The sequence below is a fragment of the Chiloscyllium punctatum genome, chromosome 38 (assembly GCF_047496795.1).
Source record: "Chiloscyllium punctatum isolate Juve2018m chromosome 38, sChiPun1.3, whole genome shotgun sequence".
NCBI classification, from domain to species: domain Eukaryota; kingdom Metazoa; phylum Chordata; class Chondrichthyes; order Orectolobiformes; family Hemiscylliidae; genus Chiloscyllium; species Chiloscyllium punctatum.
In genome coordinates, this window is record NC_092776.1 from 10,759,677 (window position 1) to 10,782,002 (window position 22,326).

Below are 22,326 nucleotides of genomic sequence, written 5' to 3' on the forward strand. Positions count from 1 at the left end.
ATAGCTTTCCCTCAACAAATACCAGCAAAGCAGATTATCTAGTCATTATCACATTGCTGTTTGTGGGAGCTTGCTGTGCATAAATTGGCTGCCCTGTATCCTTCATTACAGGAAACACATCACTTTATTTGCTGTAAAGTGCTTTGACCTATCCTGGGATCATAACAGGTGCTATAGGAATGTAATTTTTTGCTTTCTTTTGTTAACAATTAGAAGTATTAAGCTAAGCAACACTATTTGTCAAAATTAAACAGAAAGATTATGGCTGATTACAGTGAATTCACAGGAGTGGGTGTTATATTGGGACTATTTTGGGGTCTGAAATGGATAAAGGCTTTTCTCGTTCTGAAGAATGTTTCTGAGAGGGGAAAGGAACCCCCAAATCTAGGGAGTGGTTGTTGGGGATAATACAAGTTTGTTGTAGCAACCCTTCTCCTGTGGATGACTTGGAATGATGCTGAACGTCGCCCCCTCCCACCCAACCCTCCCCCCGCCTTTCCCATAGCACCTTCCCATGTAACTGCAGAAGGTGCAACGCCTGCCCCTTCCCCTCCTCCTTGCTCACCAACCAAGGGCCGAAACTGTCTTTTCAGGGGAAGCAACATTGCATCGATACCTCCCTCCAATCCTGTGTATTATATTTGCTGCACTCAATGTGGCCAACTCTACATTGGAGAAACTAAACGCAGACTGGGTGACCGCTTTGTGGAACACCTCTGGTCTGTGCACAAACAGGACCTCAATGTTCCCGTAGCCGGTCATTTTAACCCAGCGTGCTGCTCACATGCCCAATGTGTCTATCCTCGGCGTTCCAGTGAAACACAGCACAAACTGGAGGAACACCATCTTATCTTCAGACTAGGCACCTTACAGCATTCTGGACTTAATATTGAGTTCAACACCTTTTAAACCCTGAGCCTATTCCCATTTCTTCCCTTTCTTTTAGCTTTACCTGTTACGTTCTCTGTCACCATGTCGTCTCCCCCCTCTCCCCCACTCCAGTGCGACTGTCTCAAAATCGAAAAGTGTGGTGTTGGAAAAGCATAACAGGTCAGGCAGCAGCCGCGAAACAGGAGACTTGCCATTTTGCCGTGAAGGGCTTATGCCCCAAAACGTCGCCTCTCCTGCTGTCTGACTGGCTGTTCCAGCACCACACTTTTCGACATGACAATCCATACCATGTGGCCTCTCCTTCCCCCCCCCCTCCTCCTCCACCCATCCCCCGCCCACACCAGTTCTACACCCGCAAAATGGGAGCAGCAATTTTCTTTTTCCAGGTTCTGCAGGGAACTTTTTTAAATCATTCACATTTTCAGGGTCCACCACTGACAGGATTGGATGTTGGTTTCCCTGGCAACCAGCACTGTTGCCCCTGCTAGTCATGGAGATGTACAGCATGGAAACAGAACCTTCGATCCAACTCATCGATGCCGACCAGATATCCTAAATTAATCAAGAGAATGGTAGGTGTGTGGAATGCACTGCCAGCGGTGGTGGTAGAGTCTGTGACAATAGGAACATTTAAGCAACTGCTGGACAAACGTATGGATGGTAGTAAATTGAGGGGTGTGTAGGTTAGGATGATCTTACATTAGGACACAACATCGTGGGCCGATGGACCTGTACTGTGTCGTACTGTTCTACATTCTATGTTATAGTCCCATTTCAAGCATACGGCCCATATCCCTCTCAACCCTTCCTATTCATATACCCATTCAAATGCCTTTTAAATGCTGTAATTGTCCCAGCCTCCACCACTTCCTTTGGCAGCTCATTCCATACACACACCACCCTCTGCATGAAAACATTGCCCCTTAGGTCCCTTTTACATCTTTCTCCCCAGGCCAGGTTAGATATTCCCCATATTTTCCCAAGTAGCTTACCTGTAGTTTTTTTGAGAAACATTATGTGATGAGCTCCTGTCCCGAGATGTGAATTACATTTCTTGGCCGTCTGCCATCCGGATAAATTTGTTATGCCTGAACCCACCCTGTGCAGCTGTTTGCAATAACTTGTACATATCCTCACTAATTACAGGGTTCGCTCAAACACTTCATAAAGACGAGGGTTTTATTTAAGTATTGTGTCTGCCCTTTTGCTTTGACTGCAGTGAGGCAAGGCACCTTTCTCTCTTGCCAACTGTCTCCAAATTGGTGCCAATCCCAAATTGTTTGTACGTTCCCTCACCTGGGAAGATGAAAATGGGAACGGTCATCCCGAATATTCCCAGTGTTGGTAACCTGTGCGAGTATTAGACAGTGTGTGGCGTGGAAATGTAAAGCTTAGTATAATTGTAAATGTCAGAAAAAGTCATCATTTCTGCCTCAGGGTGATTCTGTTCAAACCAGATGGTGAGTGTCAAAAAAAAGGTGGTGTAGAGTCTCTGGTGCCACTTACAGAAAGAATGTCAGAAGCTTCTGCAATGATTCCCATGTCATCGCTGTGTATTTTTATATGAGACTTCATCTTTCATAACTGGCTCATGTTCAGTGTGGGGGTGGTGGTGTACTGGTAATGTCATTGGGCAATCACAGACTGATATCCTGTGATCAAGAATTCAAATCCCACCGTGACAGATGCTAGCATTTGAATTCAGTGAAAAGAAAAATCATGGAATTAAAAGCTCATTGAATGATGACCATTTAATAACTGAAATTTGTTGGGGGAGAAAAGACCAGGGCTTATGCCCAAAATGTCAATTCCCCTGCTCCTCGGAGGCTGCCTGACCTGCTATGCTTTACCAGCACCACACTCTCAATCTCCAGCATCTGCAGTCCCCATTGGACTTGGACTGAAAGGTCTGTTTCCGTGCATTACAGCTCTATGACTCTAGAGAGAGACATTGGACTGGATTAGTTTAGGATATCTGGTTGACATGGATGGGTTGGACCAAAGGGTCTGTTTCCATGCTGTACAGCTTCATGACTCTATCTGGTTTACTTTAGGGAAGGAAGTAGATTTTTATTCACTCACAGAATGTGGGCATTGCTGGCTGGGCCAGCATTTATTGCCTGTCTCTAGTTGCCCCTTAAGAGGGTGGGGATGAGCTGCCTCCTTGAACCGCTGCTGTCCACCTGCTGTGGTTTGTCCCACAATGCCCTTAGGGAGGGAATTCTAGGATTTTGACCCCGCGACGGTGAAGAAACGGTAGTATATTTCCAAGTCAGGATGGTGAGTGGCTTGGAGAGGAAATTGCAGGGGGTGGTGCTTCCACATATCTGCTGTCCTTGTCCTTCTAGATGGCAGTGGTTGTGGGTTTGGAAGGTGCTGTCTGAGGATCTTTGGTGAATGTCTGCCGTGCAACTTGTAAATAGTGCACACTGCTGCCACTGAGCTTTCATGGTGAAGGGAGTGGAGGCTTATGGATGTGGTGCCAATCAAATAGGAGTGGAAGTTTTGCCCTGGATGGTGCCAAGCTTCTTGAGTGTTGTTTGAGCTGCACCCATCCTGTGGGAAGTGCTCCATTTCACCCTTGATTTGTGCCTTGTAAATGATGGACAGGCTTTGGGGAGAGAGGAGGTGGGTCGCTCACCGCAGTATTCCTCACTCGTGTAGCTACTGCATTGGTATGGCAAGTCCAGTTGAACTTCTGGTCAATGCTAACAATGTGGTCAGAGGCTTACCCTGCCTAAACCATGCCGCAAATGAGATTCTAAACCACCCTCTGAAATGGCAGAGAGAGTTAGTCAGTTCATAATCAGGCATGAGTAACAAATGTTGGCCATCCTGGTGACACCCGTGCCCCGTGTAAGAATGTGAACAGCCAAGTGGAGATGCTAAGGTAGCCTTCTGCTTGTCCTGTCTCGGCCATATCATGGGACATGTCTCTCAACAGGAGGATTGTCACTGGATTTACAATCTCTGCACTGTCTAGACAACTCCACCTAGAGGACTCTGCAGGAATTGCCTGGGAAGCTGAAACTTCCAGTGGGCAAATACCCAGTTTCTAGAACCTTTTGAAAAGGTTTGAGTAAGCACGGACACTTAGTGACCTGACTGTCCACCACAGAGAATATTAAAGGGAATGAAAGGTAGAGTCTGTCCACTTGTCATCACTAACCCTTTGGTCAGATGAACAACAGACACCCAACTGACCTCCCACCCCCTCCCTAAACCCACATCTCACATTCCTGGCCACAACACCTGACAAACCCCAATCATCCACTCCCCCCAAACTTTGACTCACCCATGACACTATCTGCCCCCTGCCCCATCCGAATCCTCCTTGACCCAACACCCCTCCTCTGACCCAAATGTCTGATTCCTGTGGTTACAATGCAATCACCCCCACCCCCACAAACAATCTGTGACCACCCTCCCCAACCACCTGACTCTAGTCCCACGGATCAAACACTCCATTCTCCATCCAATCCAATCCCTGACTCACCCAGTCTTAACAATCTGCCCCAGACCTCCAACCCCCACCACCGCCCTCCTGCGACAGCCTAGTGACTCCCCCTCTCATCGACCACCAGGAGAAGTCCATGCAGCTCTTCAAGTTGTGCCTTCAGATAGGATCTGCAACTGGTTCCTTGGCTTGTGTGGGGAAGTGGGAGTGTGCAACACTGTGAAAGACCTTGACAATGCACCTGACCTGCCCCAGTGTAAATTTCACCCAAAGCATGGCGATTTCGCTGTACCGAGAACCTGGAATTAACATTGAAGGTGGTGTGAAAGAAATAATTATTCAGAGCTGGTTATGTGTGACTCATCGCGTTGGCAAATGTCACTCCCAAACTACAGCCTAACTGCACAGATTTGCAGCTCCTACATTAACACTAACTGTGGGAAATGACAAACATGTCACAGAAACTTTTGCTGTCTTTCCCCAATAGTGAGGAATTCTTTGAAGCATTCGAAAATAAAGTACATGGATTCTTGAATCTATAATGACTAGAAGGAGGCATTGATGAAGGGCTTTTGCCCAGAACGTCGATTTTCCTGCTCCTTGGATGCTGCCTGACCTGCTGTGCTTTTCCAGCACCACTCTAATCTAGAAGGAGGCAATGTTGACACTGGGGAATAGAAGGGTTAGAGAGTGAATGACGATATGAAGGATGGCTCAAATTACTGGTTTTGAGCAATCTTTATTCCATCCAGCCTCCCTCTACTCGTCCCCTTCATGCCTCTCCACGCGTTATTATTATGTCTGTTATTAGAGTCATAGACTAATACAGCATGGAATCAGACCCTTTGGCCCAAACTGGTCCATGCTCGTTCCAATTGCCTGCATTTGGTTCATAAACCCTATACCTGTGTACCTGTCCAAATGTTTTTTTAATGTTGCTATTGTACCTGCCTCAACCACTTTCTCTGGCAGCCCATTCCATTTACCGAGCACTCTCTGGGTGAAGAAGTTGCCCCCTCAGGTCCTTCTTAAATCTTCCCCTCTCACCTTAAACCTAGTGTTATTGTTTCTGCAAAGATTTTTCCCTTGTTTCTCTTACTATCTGAATGGAGAGATGCCCTCTCGATAGGTTGAAGCAGTTGGGACTGTCCTCCTTGGAGAGAAGGCGGTTGAGAGATGGTTTGATAGAGGTTTTCAAAACCATGAGTGGGCTGGACAGAGTAGATGGGGGTGAAGCTGTTCTTGATCGTCAAAGGAAAAACAAACGAGAGGTTGTAGATTCAGCCTGATGTGTGAACAAAAAGCAAGATGGTGTGAAAATAATGTTTTCGCCCAGTGGGTGGTTAGAGTCAGGAATGAACTGCCTGGAAATGTGGTGGACACAAGTTCAACTGAGGCATTCCGGAGGGGATTGGAGGATTATTTGGATAGAAATGTTGTGTTCGGATGTGGGGAAAAGGCAGGAGATTGGCTCTAAGGGATAGAACTGGTGCAGCCACGATGGGCCAAATGGACCCCTTGTAAACCATGGTGCGAAAGTGAGAACTGCAGATGCTGGAGATTAGAGCCAAGAATGTGGTGCTGGAAAAGCACAGCAGGTCAGGCAGCATCCGAGGAGCAGGAGAATCGGCGTTTCAGGCAAAAGCCCTTCATCAAGAATGAGGGCTGATGAAGAGCTTTTGCCTGAAACGTCGATTTTCCTGCTCCTAGGATGCAGCCTGACCGGCTGTGCTTTTCCAGCACCACATTCTTGGCTCCTTGTATACCACATCACTTTTTTGTGTTTCAGTGGAAACAGGAGCCCTGTGCCTTGTTCCAACTCTGCGAATCTTAACACTGCTGAAAGTGGGACTTGCTGAGCTGTCAGATTGAGAAGGACAATGGTACACTGCCGAGATCTCACTGTCAGTAAAAACTGACTAGGCTGAGGCTTTGGTCTTTCCAAAGGTGAACGCTGAGGGCTGACCTTCAAAATGTCTTTACATTTGCACGGGAATCTGAAAGGACAGATCGACAGGAGTTCCCTCTTGCAAGGCAGAAACCAAAGAATGGTAAATATAATCGAGGCACAACGAGGAATAGAGGGGCAAGCTTGGTTCAGCCAGAAGAGTGAATGGAATTCACTGTCAGAAGGAATAGTAGAGTGAACAGCTCAGATGTACTCAATAAAGATAAATGCATGAGGGAGAAAGGAACGTGCAGTTAGGTTCTTTGGATGAGATGCAGTAGGTTGGGAGGAGACTCACATGGAATATAAATACCATCATGGATCAATTGGGGTGCATGGGCCTGTGTCTGTTCTGCAGACTCTAAGCAATTTCATGCAATTTTTAAAATTTATTTATTCATTTTGTGGTCAATTAGGGATAGGGAATAAATACTGGTCTAATCAGCAATGCCCACATCCAATGAATAATTTTTTTTTAAATTATCTTGATTGAAGTGAGCAGGAGAGATTATGGGATGAGTCAGGAATTATCAATGAAGCAACACCAAATTTTGAATTTTAAAACCTTGCTTACCATATGATTTAAGGAAAACCAAGATGGACCAGGGGCTGCTAAACCTTGACGTCTTGTGGGCAATTGAGATGGGATGTGGGTGTCACTGGCTGGACCCAGCATTTATTGCCCATCCCTAGTTGCCCCTTGAGAACGTGGTGGTGAGCTGCCTTCTTGAACCACTACAGTCCACCTGCTGCGGGTGGACTGCAGTGCCATTAAAGAGAGAATTCCAGGATTTTGACCCAGTGACAGTGAAGGAACAGCGATATATTTCCGAGTCAGGATGGTGAGTGGCTTGGAGGGGAACATGCACGGGTAGTGTTCCCATATATCTGCAGCTCTTGTCCTTCTGGATTGGAGTGGTCGTGGGTCTGGACGGTGTTGTCTGAGGATCTTTGGTGAATTTCTGCAGTGCATCTTGTAGAGAGTACGCACTGCTGCTAGTGAGTGTCAGTGGTGGAGGGAGTGGATGTGGTACCAATCAAATCTCCTACTTAAACTCAATTTCCCACAGGACAGCAAGGTTTAGCAGCTCCTGATCCCTCTTGGTTTTCCTTACGCCTCATGGTATGCAAGGTTTTGAACCTAAAATCTTGGTGTCGTTTCACTGCTAATTCCTGACTCACCTCATAATCTCTCTTGCTCATTTCAACCGAGCTATGTGTTTTTATTTTTAATTCATTGGATACGGGCATCGCTGGCTAAGCCAGCATTTATTACCCATTCCTAATTGCCCAGAGGGCAGTTAAGAGTCAGCCACATTGCTGTGGGTCTGGAGTCATTTATGGCCAGACTCATTAAGGATGGTAGTTTCCTTCCCTAAAGGACATTAGTGAATCAGATGGGTTTGTCCAACAATCAATTCGTGGTCATCATTAGGCTCTTAATTCCAGGCTTTTCTCCCCCTAATTGAATTCAAATTCCAACATCTATCAAGGCCGGATTCGAACCCAGGTCCTCAGATCTCTGGATTAACAGCCCAGCAATAATACCACCAAGGCATTGCTTCCCCTGATATAGAGTCATAGAGTCATAGAGATGTACAGCATGGAAACAGACCCTTCGGTCCAACCCATCCATGCTGACCAGATATCCCAACCCAATCTAGTCCCACCAGCCAGCGTCCGGCCCATATCCCTCCAAACCCTTTCAATTCATATCCCCATTAGATGCCTTTTAAATGTTGCAATTGTACCAGCCTCCACCACTTCCTCTGGCAGCTCATTCCATACACGTACCACCCTCTTGTGTGAAAAAGTTGCCCCTCAGGTCTCTTTTATATCTTTGCCCTCTCACCTATCCCAGGCTGAGAGAGTTGCACTTTCATTTAAAACTGAGAGACAACACTTCTGCCTTTTTATTAATTCTAAACTTAGTTCCAAGTACATTGTGAAAGGCAGCAGGAGAGAAGCTACAACATCTTCTGCAGACAGATTGTGGTTCCAGCCTGGTTTCGCGGTTCCTTTCGAGAAACATCAGCAGTGAAATCAAGCACTGTCAGTTCAGCTCATGGATGCATTCTGTCACTGGCATGACAAAGAGAGGCCATCCTTCCCTGCAAAGTGAACAACAGGACCTCAGCGCCTTAATCACCTGGCTTTGAGCCAACAGCCCAGCCGTATCTCACTGCAAGTCACCCACTCAAGCGTCATTTACCACAAAGCAATTCCATCGCCACGTTCCCCCTCACGGGCTTTCATTAAGTGGAGAAACAGAGTGAAGGGTGGTACTGCTCCCTCTGACCTTTTGCCTGACATGATTTGTGTACCAATCAGCCTGTGGGCTTTTCATATAGCAGATGCCTGATTTTGCTTTTCTATTCTTTAATCACATTTCAACACTTCATTAGTAGCCATCTGTTACTGCTTATTCCCTAAAAAACACTGGGATTCTTTTTTGCATGATGTTCAACAGCCAGTTACTTCTCTCTTCCCTCTTCTGAAGAACAGATCAGCATGTAATTATAGCGCTGAAGAACACAAGGCGGGAATTACACATTCTGGACAAGTATAAGGAAGGCGCAGCATGGCTTTTTGTTGCGCAAAATAAACTTGGTTCAGGGACTTTTTCACAATGCTGCCAAAGCCCCCTGAACATAAGGCCCAGTTTGTGTTGTGATTTAAAGACCAATTAACCCCTGGGGCTTATAAATGAAGGATGGCACCCTGAATAAAGTTGCAATGGGTTGGGCCACTTTTGGAATACTGCATTCAATTCTGGTCTCCCTGCCATTGGAAAGATGTTGTGAAAGCTGGAAAGGGTTCCGAAACGATTGACAAGGATATTGCGAAGATCAGAGGGTTTGAGCTAAAGGGAGAGGCTGAACAAGCCAGGGCTGTTTTCTCTGGGGTGTCGGAGGCTGAGATGACCTTATAGAGGTTTTTAAAATCATGAGGGGCATGGATAAGGTAAATCAACAAGGTCTATTCCCCAGGGTAGGGAAGTCCAGAACTAGAGGGCATAGGTTTAAGGTGGGAGGGGAAGGATTTAAAAGGGATCTAAGGGGTAACTTTTTCATACAGAGGGTGGTGCGTGTATGAAATGAGTTCCAGATGAAATGGTGGAGGCTGGTACAATTATACCATTTCGAAGACATCAGGATGGGTACATGAATAGGAAGGGTTTAGAGGGATACAGACCAAATGCTGATAAATTAGTTTAGGATATCTGATCGGCGTGGATGATTTGGACCAAAGGGTCTGTTTCTGTACTGTACATCCCAATGTCTCTAAATGATGATCCTGCACAGTTGCTGAAAGCTGCAGGACAAACAGATTTATTCTGGAGTGAGACCTCAGTACCCAAGTGTGGGGGGGAGAAGCACTGTTTTGCTAAAGGGTTGGAGAAATCAGGAACACTCTCCCAGCCCCAGAGCTTCTGGTCCTGGGAGACAGTTGGCTTTTCCTGAGACTGAGATAGTGTTATGATCTCGGATGAGACAGCAGTAACTCTTTTCTTAAGCACCTCAAAATGCAAGTATTTGCCAAGCGAATGAAGAGACAAAGTTCACAGTCTAAGTCACCAAAAACAGAGCAAGGGGCAAAACATCCATAACTACATGATCTTAAATTGTCAGCTACGTCAAAGGTATTAAAAGTATGAGTTAATTTTCTAAACTGACTTTTTTAACTCAAGTTTCCATCTTCAGTAAAGGCAAAGCTACCAGAGTCCCACTCTCCCATTAGACAGAGAGAAAGACAATTAGTGGTGAGTTTAACCTTCGGGTCACCACATCTCAAGTGAGGGGAGGGGCTGAGAAGGTGGGACGTCCCACCTGTTTGAGAATCACACCCATGCTGTTGGGATCACTCTGCATTGTAAACCAGCTGTCCATCCAACTGAGCTAACTGACCTTCTGAGAGAGCTGGATTATTGATCATTAGAAGATTCAAGGTTTATAGAAAAGGTACAAGAAAATAGATATGAAGTCTGTCAGATCAGCCCTGATCCTGTTTAATGGCAGAGCAGGCTCGAGAGGCCGAATGGCCTACTCCTGTTCCTATTTCTTGTGGCCTTCTGGTCGAATGGTCTCTTTTCCCCCAAATATCTCCTTATTAACTACTTGCTGTTTGACTTGGTGGGCCTTTCTCAAGGTTTGAAGTTTGTCTTTGAATGTAGAGTCATAGAGTCATTGAGCTGTACAGCATGGAAACAGACCCTCTGTCCAACTTGCCCATGCCGACCAGATATCTTACATTCATCTAGTTCCCTTTACCAGCACTCAGGCAGTTTCCCTGTAAATGCTTCCTACTTATGTACCCACTCAGATATGTCTTAAATGTTGTAATTGTACCAGCCTCCAACACTCCCCTGGCAACTCATTCCATGCATGCACCACCTTTTACGAGTTAAAGTTGCCTCTTCGATCCCTTTTAACTTTCCCCTCTCACCGTAAACCTATGCCCTCTAGATTAGATTAGATTAGATTAGATGATTTACAGTGTGGAAACAGGCCCTTCGGCCCAACAAGTCCACCCCCACCCGCCGAAGCGCAACCCACCCATACCCCTACATTTACCCCTTACCTAAACACTACGGGCAATTTAGCATGGCCAATTCACCTGACCTGCACATCTTTGGAGTGTGGGAGGAAACCGGAGCATCCGGAGGAAACCCACGCAGACACGGGGAGGACGTGCAAACTCCACACAGTCAGTCACCTGAGGTAGGAATTGAACCCGGGTCTCTGGCGCTGTGAGACACTCTAGTTTTGTACTCTGCTACCGTGGCGGAAAGACCTTGTCTATTCACCATACCTCTGCCCTTCATGATTTTATAAACTTCCATAAGGTCACCTCTCAGCCTCCAATGCTCCAGGGAAAACAGCCCCAGCCTATTCAGCCTCTCACTATAGCTCAAATCCTCCAACCAGGCAACATCCTTGTAAATCCTTTCTGAATCCTTCAAAGTTTCATATCATCCTTCCTGCAGCAGGGAGACCAGAACTGAATGCAACATTCCAATGGTGGCCTAACCAAGTCCTGTACAACTGTAATATGACTTCTCAACTCCTATACTCAATGCACTGATCAAAAAAAGGCAAGCATACCAAATCTGAAAATGTGTTGCTGGAAAAGCGCAGCAGGTCAGGCAGCATCCGAGGAACAGGAGAATCGACGTTTCGGGCATAGGCCCTTCTTCAGGAAAGATTCCTGAAGAAGGGTGTATGCCCGAAACGTCGATTCTCCTGTTCCTCGGATGCTGCCTGCCCTGCTGCGTTTTTCCAGCAACACATTTTCAGCTCTGATCTCCAGCATCTGCAGTCCTCACTTTCTCCTCAAAGCATACCAAATGTCTTCTTCAGTACCCTGTCTACCTGTGACTCCACGTTCAAGGAACTCTAAACCTGCACACCAAGAACTCTTAGTTCAGCAACACTCCCTGGACCTTACCATTAAGTGTATACAAATCCTGCCTTGATATGCCTTTCCAAAATGCAGTAACTCACATTTATCTAAATTAAACTCCATCTGCCACCCCTCAGCCCACCAGCCCATCTGATCAAGATCCTGCTGTTACTCTGAGGCAATCTTTTCTGTCTACTACACCTCCAAATTTGGTGTCACCTGCAAATTTACTAACTATACCTCCTATGTTCTCATCCAAATCATTTCTATAAATGACGAAAAGTAATGGAACCAGCACTGATCCTTGTGGCACACCGCTGGTCATAGGCCTCCAGTCTGAAAAGCCAACCCTCCACCACCACCCTCTGTCTCCTACCTTTGAGACAGTTCTGTACAAAAAAAGGCTTGTTCTCCCATGTGATCTAACATTGCTAACCAGTCTACAATGAGGAACCTTGACAGAATAACAGATACCCGGGTGTGAGTTACAGATTGGAATCTAATTGAGGGGTTCGGGGTGGCTTATATATAGAATAATAGATACCTGGACATGAGTTACACACTAGAATCTAATTGAGGGGTTCAGGCTGGTTTATATACCAAATAACAGAGACCTGGGAGTGAGTTACAGACTGGAATCTAATCAAGGGTTTATGGTGGTTTATATATAGAATAACAGATAACTGGGAGTGAGTTACAGACTGGAACCTAATTGAGGGGTGTGGGCTGGTTTATGTATAGTTTTACAGATACCTAGGAGTGAGTTACAGGCTAGAATCTAATCGAGGGATGGTTTAGATATAAAGAATAAGATATACCAACCACTTGATACTTTCCTTCTTGCTGTTTCCTGAGCTTTCTTTTAGCTTTTGGAGACAGGAACGGCGCACTGAGTTCCATCAACTGAGGACAAAATGGTAGTGAAAATCTTTTATATTCTCAACTGGTTATGTGCAGGGTCTGACAGAGCCTCATAAAATCTACCTTATAAAGACTGTTTGAGGAAACAAAAGTGGCGGACAGAGAGGAGGACACATTTAGTAGTTTATCCTCAGTGTTTATAAGTTTAATAAAGGTGTCATAAAGTTGCTCCTGACACCTGAACAGCTCTTTCAATTAAATGTTATCGTTTGTTTCAGTGTCCTATTGTGGGAATATAAACTATATATAAAAGGCTCATTCGGGGAGTCTTTAATTTTCAATTTGTTATTGGGCGGATTGGAACTGAAGGTTCTCCCTGTTTTCTGCCTGGAAAAGCTCCTAAATGATAGAGATTTGTTTAGGGGATAGGATCTCACTGGAGATAGAGGTCACAGCCATAAACCTCTTACAGACACTGGAGAATTGGGGTGGCACGGTGGCTCAGTGGTTAGCACTGCTGCCTCACAGTGCCAAGGACCCGGGTTTGGTTCCAGCCTTGGGCGACTGTCTGTGTGGAGTTTGCACATTCTTCCCATGTCTGCGTGGGTTTCCTCCCACACTCCAAAGATGTGCAGGTCTGGTGAATTGGCCATGCTAAATTGCCCATAGTGTTAGGTGAAGGGGTAAATACCGGAAATGGGTCTGGGTGGGTTACTCTTCAGAGGGTCGGTGTGGACTTGTTGGGCCGAAGGGCCTGTTTCCATGCTGTAGGGAATCTAATCTAATTGCTGGAGAAACTCAGCAGGTTTAACAGCATCTACGGAGAGAGAATCTGAGTTAGCATTTCGAGTCTGTTGTGACTCTTTTTCAGAAACATCTGGTTGTTGGGTCTTGAGTTTGCAGATTGTTAAGGAGCATGGGTGGAGTCTCACAGAATCCTGACAGCGCGGAAGCGGGCCATTCAGCCCATTGAATTGGGTTAGCCATTTGGCACAGGGAAGAATATCTTCACACAGAGGGTTGTGACTCTTTGGGATTCTCAGCCCAGTCATTGAATGTATTGAAGGTTAAGACTGGTAAGAAGATTGGGCGTTAAGGGACACACAGAGGTTTGAAGCGAGCATGTTAGAAGGTCCACCATAGTTTGTTGAGCACCCAGAGATATGGGAGTCTCTGGCTAGACTAGCATTCATTACCCATCCTTAATTGCCTTTTGGACAGTTAAAAGTAAAGCACATTGTTGTGGATCTGGAGTCATGTGTATGCCAGACCAGGTAAGGATCTCCTTCCCCAAAGGATGTGTTTGAACCAGATGGGCTTTTACAATAATTGACAGTGGTTGGCATCAGGCTAGCCTTAAACTCCAGCCCTTGACTGAATTCAAGTTTCATCATCTGTTACGGTGGGATTCGAACTGATGTCTCCAAAATGTTATAAATAAAAGCAGAAAGTGCTGGAGAAACTCAGTCTCTGGAGGGAGAAACAAAGTTAATGTTTGGTGACTAGTTTGACTCTTCGTTGGGGGCACGTTGAAACAAGGTTCTGAAGGACAGTCATACCAAACTCAATTGGTTAACTCTGTTTCTCTCTCCATAGCTGCAGCCAGATCTGCTGAGTTTCTGCAGCAATATCTACTTTATTTTCAGATCTCCAGCATCCACTGTTCTTTGTTATTATCCCAGACTACTTACTTTTATTCACTCACGGGACATAGGAATCTCTGGCTAAGCCAGGGTTTATTGCCTAGAGGGCGGTTAAGAGTCAACCACATTGCTGTGGGTCTGGAGTCACTTGTAGGCCAGACCGGGTAAGGATGGCAGTTTCCTTCCCTAAAGGACATTAGCCTGGGTCTCTGGGTTACTAGTCCAGTGTCACTACCATTACCCCACCTCCTTCCCCATCAATTCCTCATGCCAACCTATGACTTCCATCAACTCCAATGGTACCTCCATTCCAACTCATGCCCCCCCCCCCCACCCATCTACCCATGCCCCCTCAGCATCCCAACCAAACCCAATGGCCTCACCTTACCAACTCATGTACCCCCCCAACCCACTCAGTCTTCCTCATGTCAGCTCATATTCCCAGATCATCTCTGTAAACACACATTCAGTACCAATGATGGATGGACATAGAAACATCAAAGATAGGAGCAGGAGCAGGCCATTCGGCCCTTCGAGCCTGCTCCATCATTCATCACGATCATGGCTGATCATCCAACTCAATAGTCTAACCCTGCTTTCTCCCCATAACCTCTGATCCGATTCACTCCAAGTGCTATATCTAGCCGCCTCTTGAATATTTTCAATGTTTTGGCATCAACTATTTCCTGTGGTCATGAATTCCACAGACTCACCACTTCTCTGGGTGAAGAAATGTCTCCTCATCTCCAACCTAAATGATCCACCCAGAATCCACCGACCTCAGGAACCACGTGGAAGTTAAACAATCTAATGCAGCTCTCGTCCACACACACTTGATAACAAAAAAGATTCCAGTTCACGAAACGCAATATTTTACTTTTAACTATTGCTTTAACTATGTTCATCGGCTGGATGTGCAAAAGGAAAGCAGCTTCATAATTTGCACTTGTCTCACTGAAAGGTTTTGCTCCATGGTTTGGAAAGTTACCAACGGAGTGTGTGTGTGAAAGAATAGAACATGATTTGCGAATCACTAGAGGGTCAATCCAACTGTCAAACCAGTGGCTGACACCTTCAGTTTCCTACATATTGAACAATATGTGTTTAAGGCAGAAATCCAACCCAGTAAGGAGTCAGCAGCGTCATTAACTGAGCAAAGGTATGTCCAGCGGATCCAATACTTGCAACACTCATCTTTAAGGATTGTTATGTATGAAATGGAAGCTGTGACAGACAAACATTTCTCCATAAAACACAGCGAATCGCTCTCAGATGTAATATATTAAATGCAGGCAAACGCTCTCCTATATATTTTTCCACTATTCAGGGTGTCAGAGAATTAATTGGACTGTCCACTTGTAATGTATTACTTTACATTCTGCACTAACTCAGGAAGTCAAATTGTCTTTTGTTGTAAAGTGATTTTTGCCAATCTGGAACTTTGCAAAACTGGTTGTGATTGTTGAAGGTGTGTTGATTGGTGCAAGTGAGGAGTCAGCAGATTTGGAAGGCAGTGAGGAGAGCAGGCTAAGTGTCAGGCCTCTTATTTATCAGCAGGAGCTTTTTGTCCTGGTTATCACCTCTCCCACCCCTTATCAGGCCTGAGCAGAATCGAGGCCATTGACTAAACTGATTTATGATTGGTGCAAGTTATGTGGTTTCGATCGGAGCATCTAATCTCCAGATAGTCCTCTCCTTGTCTCTCTCTCTCTCTCTCTCTGTTTCCCTGCATCTCTCACACTCATTATCTCTTGCCATCAGCCAGCATTTGTCAGATTTGGGTGCATTACTGTTTACAGCTTTTGTAAACAGTCAGGAATCGTAAAGTTTTCAGACGATGTGACATTGGCAATGGGATAGTGACAATCAGGAGGCTTTACCACACAGGAGCCTGTTCTCTGAATCAGAATCCCTGGGAGATTCTGGGGGCTTGTTGATGCGTCCTCAATGTTGGGCCAGTCAGGTCGATTAATCAGTGTGCAGTCCTGGTAGGCTTATGGCAGGCAGTGAGAATCAGAGAGAGACTCACCCCCACTTGCTGCAGAATGACACCTCTCAAGCTGATGAGCTGTTAAATTAAAAGTCCAGCTCTGGAAATATTCAGAAGCACAAATGTGCCGTTTCAGGGTGAAAAGAACAAAGTGGCATTTATGGAAGACTAAAGACTTGAAGATGGTGGTTAGTTGGGCAGAAAGGCTGCAGAACAGAGGGACTTGGAAGTCATAGAGGCCTAAAGTATGGAAGCAGGCTATGCGGCCCATTGAGTTGGCACTGACCCATTGTAACACTGGACCCTGCATTCCCCCATGGCTCACTTGCACATCCCCCTGTATGCTAGGGACAATTTAGCATGGCCTATTTATCTGATCTCTGGACTGTGGGAGAACACCCACATAGACACAGGGAGAACATGCAAACTCTACACAGACAAGGGTGGAATCCAACCCAGGTCCCTGGCAGTCTGAGGCAGTAGTGTTAACCACTGAGCCACCATGTCACCCATGTGTCTGGGTATGAATCATAAAAAGCTAGCATCAAGTTCAGTGGATAACAGGGTAGGCAAATGGAATGTTTATTGTTGCAATGGGAATGGCCTGTGAAAATAGGGAAACAATACAAGGCACTAAGCAGACCACAGCTGGAATACAGTGAATGGTTTTGACCCCATTTATCCAAAGAAATATATACCTGTTGTTGGGGGCAGTCCAGTAAAGGCCGATGGCAGGTAAGGAGGGATTTTCTCATGAGGAGAGATGAAGTAAGGTGGCTCTAAACTTATTGGAGTTTAGAGGAATGATAAATGATGTTATTACTTTTAAGGGACTTGAGAGGGCAGATGTGGAGAGGTTGTTTCTCCTTGTGGGAGAGTCTAGGACCAGAGGGCAGAAGCTCACTATAGGGAATGGCAGCTTAAGACAGAGATCAGGAGAATTCTTTTCTGTCAGAGAGTATTGAATCTATGGAATTCTTTACCACAGACATGTCAAGGCTGAACCATTAAGTATATTCAAAGCACAGATCTTTAATCAGTAAGCAATCAAGGGTGTTTGGGAAAAGGTCGGAAAAGTGGGATTGTGGATTATCCAATCAGCCATGATCCCATTGAATGGTGCAATGGACTAGGTGGACTGAATGGTCTACTTCTGCTCCTTATAGAAACCTGATGGCGTATTTTATTTATTCATGGGATGTTGGCATCTCTGGCAAGCTCAGCATTTACTGCACATCCGTTATTGTCCTGGAAAAGGCGCTGGTGAGACACGTTTGTGATCTGCTGCAGACTTACTGACCCACAGTCCCGCTCAGTGCAGAGGATTGTGACGTGATGCAGATTGTGAGGAACAATATGGGAAGACAGAACAGGAGGTCACTGATTTACGAACATCCTACTGAGGAGCGCTCACACACACACACACACACACACACACACACACACACACACACACACACACACACACACACACACACACACACACACACACAATCCCATACAGGGATGTAATCTTCAAAGCCTGACCTACGAACACTTCCTGTGCTTATAAACAGTTGCTGAACACTGTCTTGCATTGTGTTCTGGCCTGCATACAAATTGACTTGCAAACTAGGAAACCATTCAGAACCCAGAGATTGCCTGTATTCTAAACACGGTGTTGGAAATGTGTAAATGAGCAAAGAGACCCTGAGCCTCAATGTCAACAAATCCTAAAGGTAGCAGGGCAACATGCTAAAAGCATTTGGGTTCATTGGGTTAAATCAAAACACAGAATATAAAGGTGATGGAAATGTGCTTCAACATTAATAAATCTGGTTCTGCTGAACAGTTCTGAGACCCACCATTCAGGAATGTTTCAAGGGTATGGAGGATATTTATCTGTTACAAGAACATCAGGACTATTCTCCTTAGACCTGAGAAGATGACTTGGTAGCCCATTATTCAAAGAGATGAGTGCTTTGGTGAGGCAACTCGGGAAAAGCTGTTTCCCCTAGCCAGTGCGTCAATGACAGAAATGATTAAAAGTACTGGAAAATGATTAGAGGGGCAATGAGAAAATCTTTTTCACTCAGAATTGTCAGGATCTGGAACTACTCAAAAGTAGACAAAGTAGATACCAAGAATAATTTTAAAAGGGAATTAGATGGGTACTCAGCAATGGTAAACTCATAGGAAGCAGGGCTGTGGTACAATGCACAAATGCTTTCTCACAGAGTCAGCACAGACACTGGCTTCTGTCTGTGATTCTCAAATTCTGTGAACATCATCCCAAATGAAATCATCTGGGCACATTTGATAATTGCTTGCTTCTCCTGCCTGCAGGAAAACCGTGTCTCTGTGATTTGGCTGCACTGATCTGTCTATCCAATTCTCTTACCTGGAGTCCTGTCGGATGGCGATTGGAGTTTTATAATTGATGTTCTGTTGAAGAAGATCTTTTACATTTATATAGAAATTTATCACATCCTGGAGATGTCCGTAAAACATTTCAAATTAAGTGAATGATTGTTGAAGCGAAGTTGCTTTTAACTTGTGTTAAGCAAAATAAGTCAATTACTTGTGTGTGTGTGTGTCTGTGTGTATACATACACATCTGTAAGTGTGCATGTATGTCTGTGTATGATTGTATCTGAGTGCGTACATCTGGGTGTGTGTATATCTCTGTTCATGTGTGTGTACCTGTATGTGTGTGACACTGTGTGTCTGTCTGTGTGTGTCTGTATCTGTGTGTGCATATGTGTGAGTATATATATGTCTGCCCATGTATAGGTGTCTGTATGTGTGCATATGTGTGTTAGTGTACGTGTATGTACTTGTGTGTATATGTGTGTTTACCGGTCTATGTCTGGAAACTGCACAGAAAAGCAAGATCATGTTTCTTACAAAATAGTGGGGTGAAAGAATGATCAGTTCAGGATTGGGTTGTGAGAAAGCTTTGTTCTCTGAAAATGGCTATTCTTATTGAGGCGGTTGAAGAGTTTGGTGAACATTTGGAAAGAGATTAATTTGTCAGGGTAAGAGGACACGAGGGGAAAGCGGGACTTTGGAATGATAGCTGGCTGTATGGAGAAAGGTGGAGGAAAGATGTTGTAACAAGTGATGGTCTTCCTTCAGCAATCGATGACCCTCAGCAACATGGCCGTGGACTGGCTTTGGCAGATTTTAATCGGGATGGGAAAGTGGACATCGTCTACGGTAACTGGATGGGACCACACCGCTTCTATCTGCAGACCAGCGTGAATGGAAGGGTCCGATTTAGGGTAAGAGTCTGTGATTGTTTCAAGAGGTCTTTTCACTGCAAAATAAATATGCAAGGATCAAGGTTCAAGTCTCACTGCAGAGCTGGAGAATAAACGCTGAGACTCCAGTGCATTGCTACAGGGGAGCAGCACTGCTGCGGGTCCTGTTTTCCAATGAAATATTCAATCAAGACCCTAATAGGTGCTTGGATGGATGTAGAACATCTCATAGCATTATTTTGAAGAACATTAGGACAGTTATCGCCACTGCCCTGGCCAATATTTATAGCACCATAGAATCCCTACAGTGTGGAAAGAGCCATTTGTTCCACTGAGTCTGTAATGACCTTCTAAAGACCCTATCCCCACTTACTATGGCTAATCCACCTAGCCTGCACATTCATGGTCACCACGGGGCAATTTAGCCAATTCACCACTTACCCCTCAGTTTACCCCACAAAGCCAGATTGTCTTGTTTCATTGCTGTTTATGAGTGTGCAAAATAAGCTGCTGGTCTCCCACATTGTGTATGTCCTGTCTTCAGTTATCCCATTGGCTGCACATCACAGCAAGAGAGTTGCAAACAGCATTGTGTAACTTTGTTTTCTTTTTAAAACTGAGTTGAGTGAGAGTTGTTATTCGTTACAATCGATGTGAAAGCATTGGCCAGCAAGTGAGATGACAGGAGAGATGGTGGCGTAATGTATCCAGAGACGTTTTCCTAATCGACCTGTTCAGACATTACAACACTCTGCTGGAACTTGAACTTGAGCCTCCTGGCCCAGAGGCAGGGACACTACCACTGCACAGCAAGATCACCCAGTATAATAGGGCTAGTAATCCAGGCTGCAGGTTACCCCATTAGAATCAGACAAGTTGTGAACCAGATTGAAAGAAAAGAGCTTGTTAGAAGCTTATTTAACAAGCTCTTGGTCACTGGGCCCAAAACATCAATGTCAATGTCAATATTTTTCTGTTTCCACACTTAACCATTACCTCGGGATGTTTCAATTAAAGCTGGCATACAATAACAACCCTTTCCATTAAATAGCACCTTTAAAGTTGCAAACCGTTCCTAGATGTTTCACAGCAGTATATTCATCATAACATTGGATTAAGCCACATAAGGAGATATCAAAAAGGTATATTTTAAGGACGATGTTCAAGGTAAAGAAAAAGGCGGAGTGGTTTGGTGGGGGTGGGAGTTGGTGGAATCCTTGTGTTTAGGGGCTACACAGTCAAAGGCATGGCCAGACAGGTGGAGTGATGAATAAAGCTGTGGTCTTTCTACGAAGGCTTCGAATGAGCTTGTCCAATCATTAATTTAGAGCAATCCTGAGCTGATCAAAAGTTGTCTTTGAAAAGCATTAATGTCTCTGCCAGAGTTCAATTGCATAAACTTTAAATGTCTGTTTGCAGCCTGTGAACCCTCTAATGAACATCTGCTAAAGGTTATAACTTAAAGTTACACTGAAACAAGTGGCCAATCTTGATCCTGTTCCACCAATCAATCAGATCATGCATGATCAGTCCCGTACCTCCGTTCCCTCATTCTGGTTCCATTGCACTTGTATAACTGTATTGATCCCAGACCAGTGTACCTTTAGACAGTTAGACGGCAATACGCTATGTAACATTCCAGTATAAAAGCACCCACTTTACCATCAGTAGTCTGGGATGGGCCAGAGGGTAGAATTGGAGAGGCCCAGAGATCAGGGCAATGGCGACATAATGGTAAGATCAGTTGGTTTCATTCTCCAGAGACCCAGGCTAATCTGTAGAGGACTTGAGCTCAAATCCTATTGCTGCTCATTAAAATTGAATTCATAAACCTGAAATTGATCATCTGTGATGGAAATGTTGTTTAAAAAAAAACACCCACCTTGTCCTCTAATGTCCTCGAGGGAAGAAAATCTGCTGACCTTTCTCAATCTCACTCCAAATCCACAGCAATGTCTCTTAGCTACCATTGGAAATGGCCTGGAGACCTAATCAGGTAAAGGGCAATTCGAGTTGGACAATAAATACCAGCAATGCCAATATTCTGCGTGAGAATTTTTAAGAAGGTGACAGCAGGAAACACTTATTTACTCGAAATATTGTGAAAGTCTGGACCTCTTTCCCTGAGAAATATGTAAAATCAATTGAGGATATAGAAAGTGAAATGGATAGACCCTTGTTATTCAAGGGCATTAAGTGTTAGCTACAGCCCATTACCCAGGCAGGTTAGTCCTTGTTACATATACTCTAAAAACTGGGTCCTAATTGAGGTCAGAATTCACTCAACACCAGGTTATAGTCCAAAAGATGTATTTAAAATCATAAGTTTGCAGAGCACAGCTCAAAAAGCTCATGATTTCAGACAACCTGTTGGACTATAACCTGGTGATGTGTGACATCTGGCCTTATCCATCTCAGTCCAACACCAGCACCTCCACATCACAGGGTTCTAAATGAAACACATGTCTTGAAGTTTGTTCACAACACTGACTGATTTCAGACTTATACATATTTGGGTTTGATGCCTATTGACCACACATGGTAAAGATACAGTAACTCTAGGCAGTCTACTGTCATTACTACAGCTACTGATGGTAAAGTGGGTGCTTTTATACTGGAATATTACATAGTGTATTGCCATCTAACTGTCTAAAGGTACACTGGTCTGGGATCTATACAGTTATACAAGTGCAATGGAACCAGAATGAGGGAACAGAGGTACGGGACTGATCATGCATGATCTAATTAATTGGTGGAACAGGATCAAGAAGCTGATTGGCCACTTGTTTCAGTGTACCTTTAAGTTATAACCTTTAGCAGATGTTCATTAGAGGGTTCACAGGCTGCAAACAGACATTTAAAGTTTATGCAATTGAACTCTGGCAGAGACA

At 44.8% G+C, this 22,326-nt stretch overlaps 1 protein-coding gene across 3 annotated transcripts in view; it reads left to right on the plus strand.

Annotated features, from left to right (window-relative positions):
- Positions 1 to 22,326, plus strand: part of crtac1b (cartilage acidic protein 1b) — a 349,836-nt gene that overhangs the window by 190,972 nt on the left and 136,538 nt on the right. For all 3 annotated transcript variants that reach the window (XM_072557150.1, XM_072557149.1, XM_072557151.1), the window contains exon 7: positions 19,311 to 19,456. In XM_072557150.1, the coding sequence (XP_072413251.1) occupies positions 19,311 to 19,456 (146 nt within the window). The remainder of the gene's footprint in view (positions 1 to 19,310; positions 19,457 to 22,326) is intronic.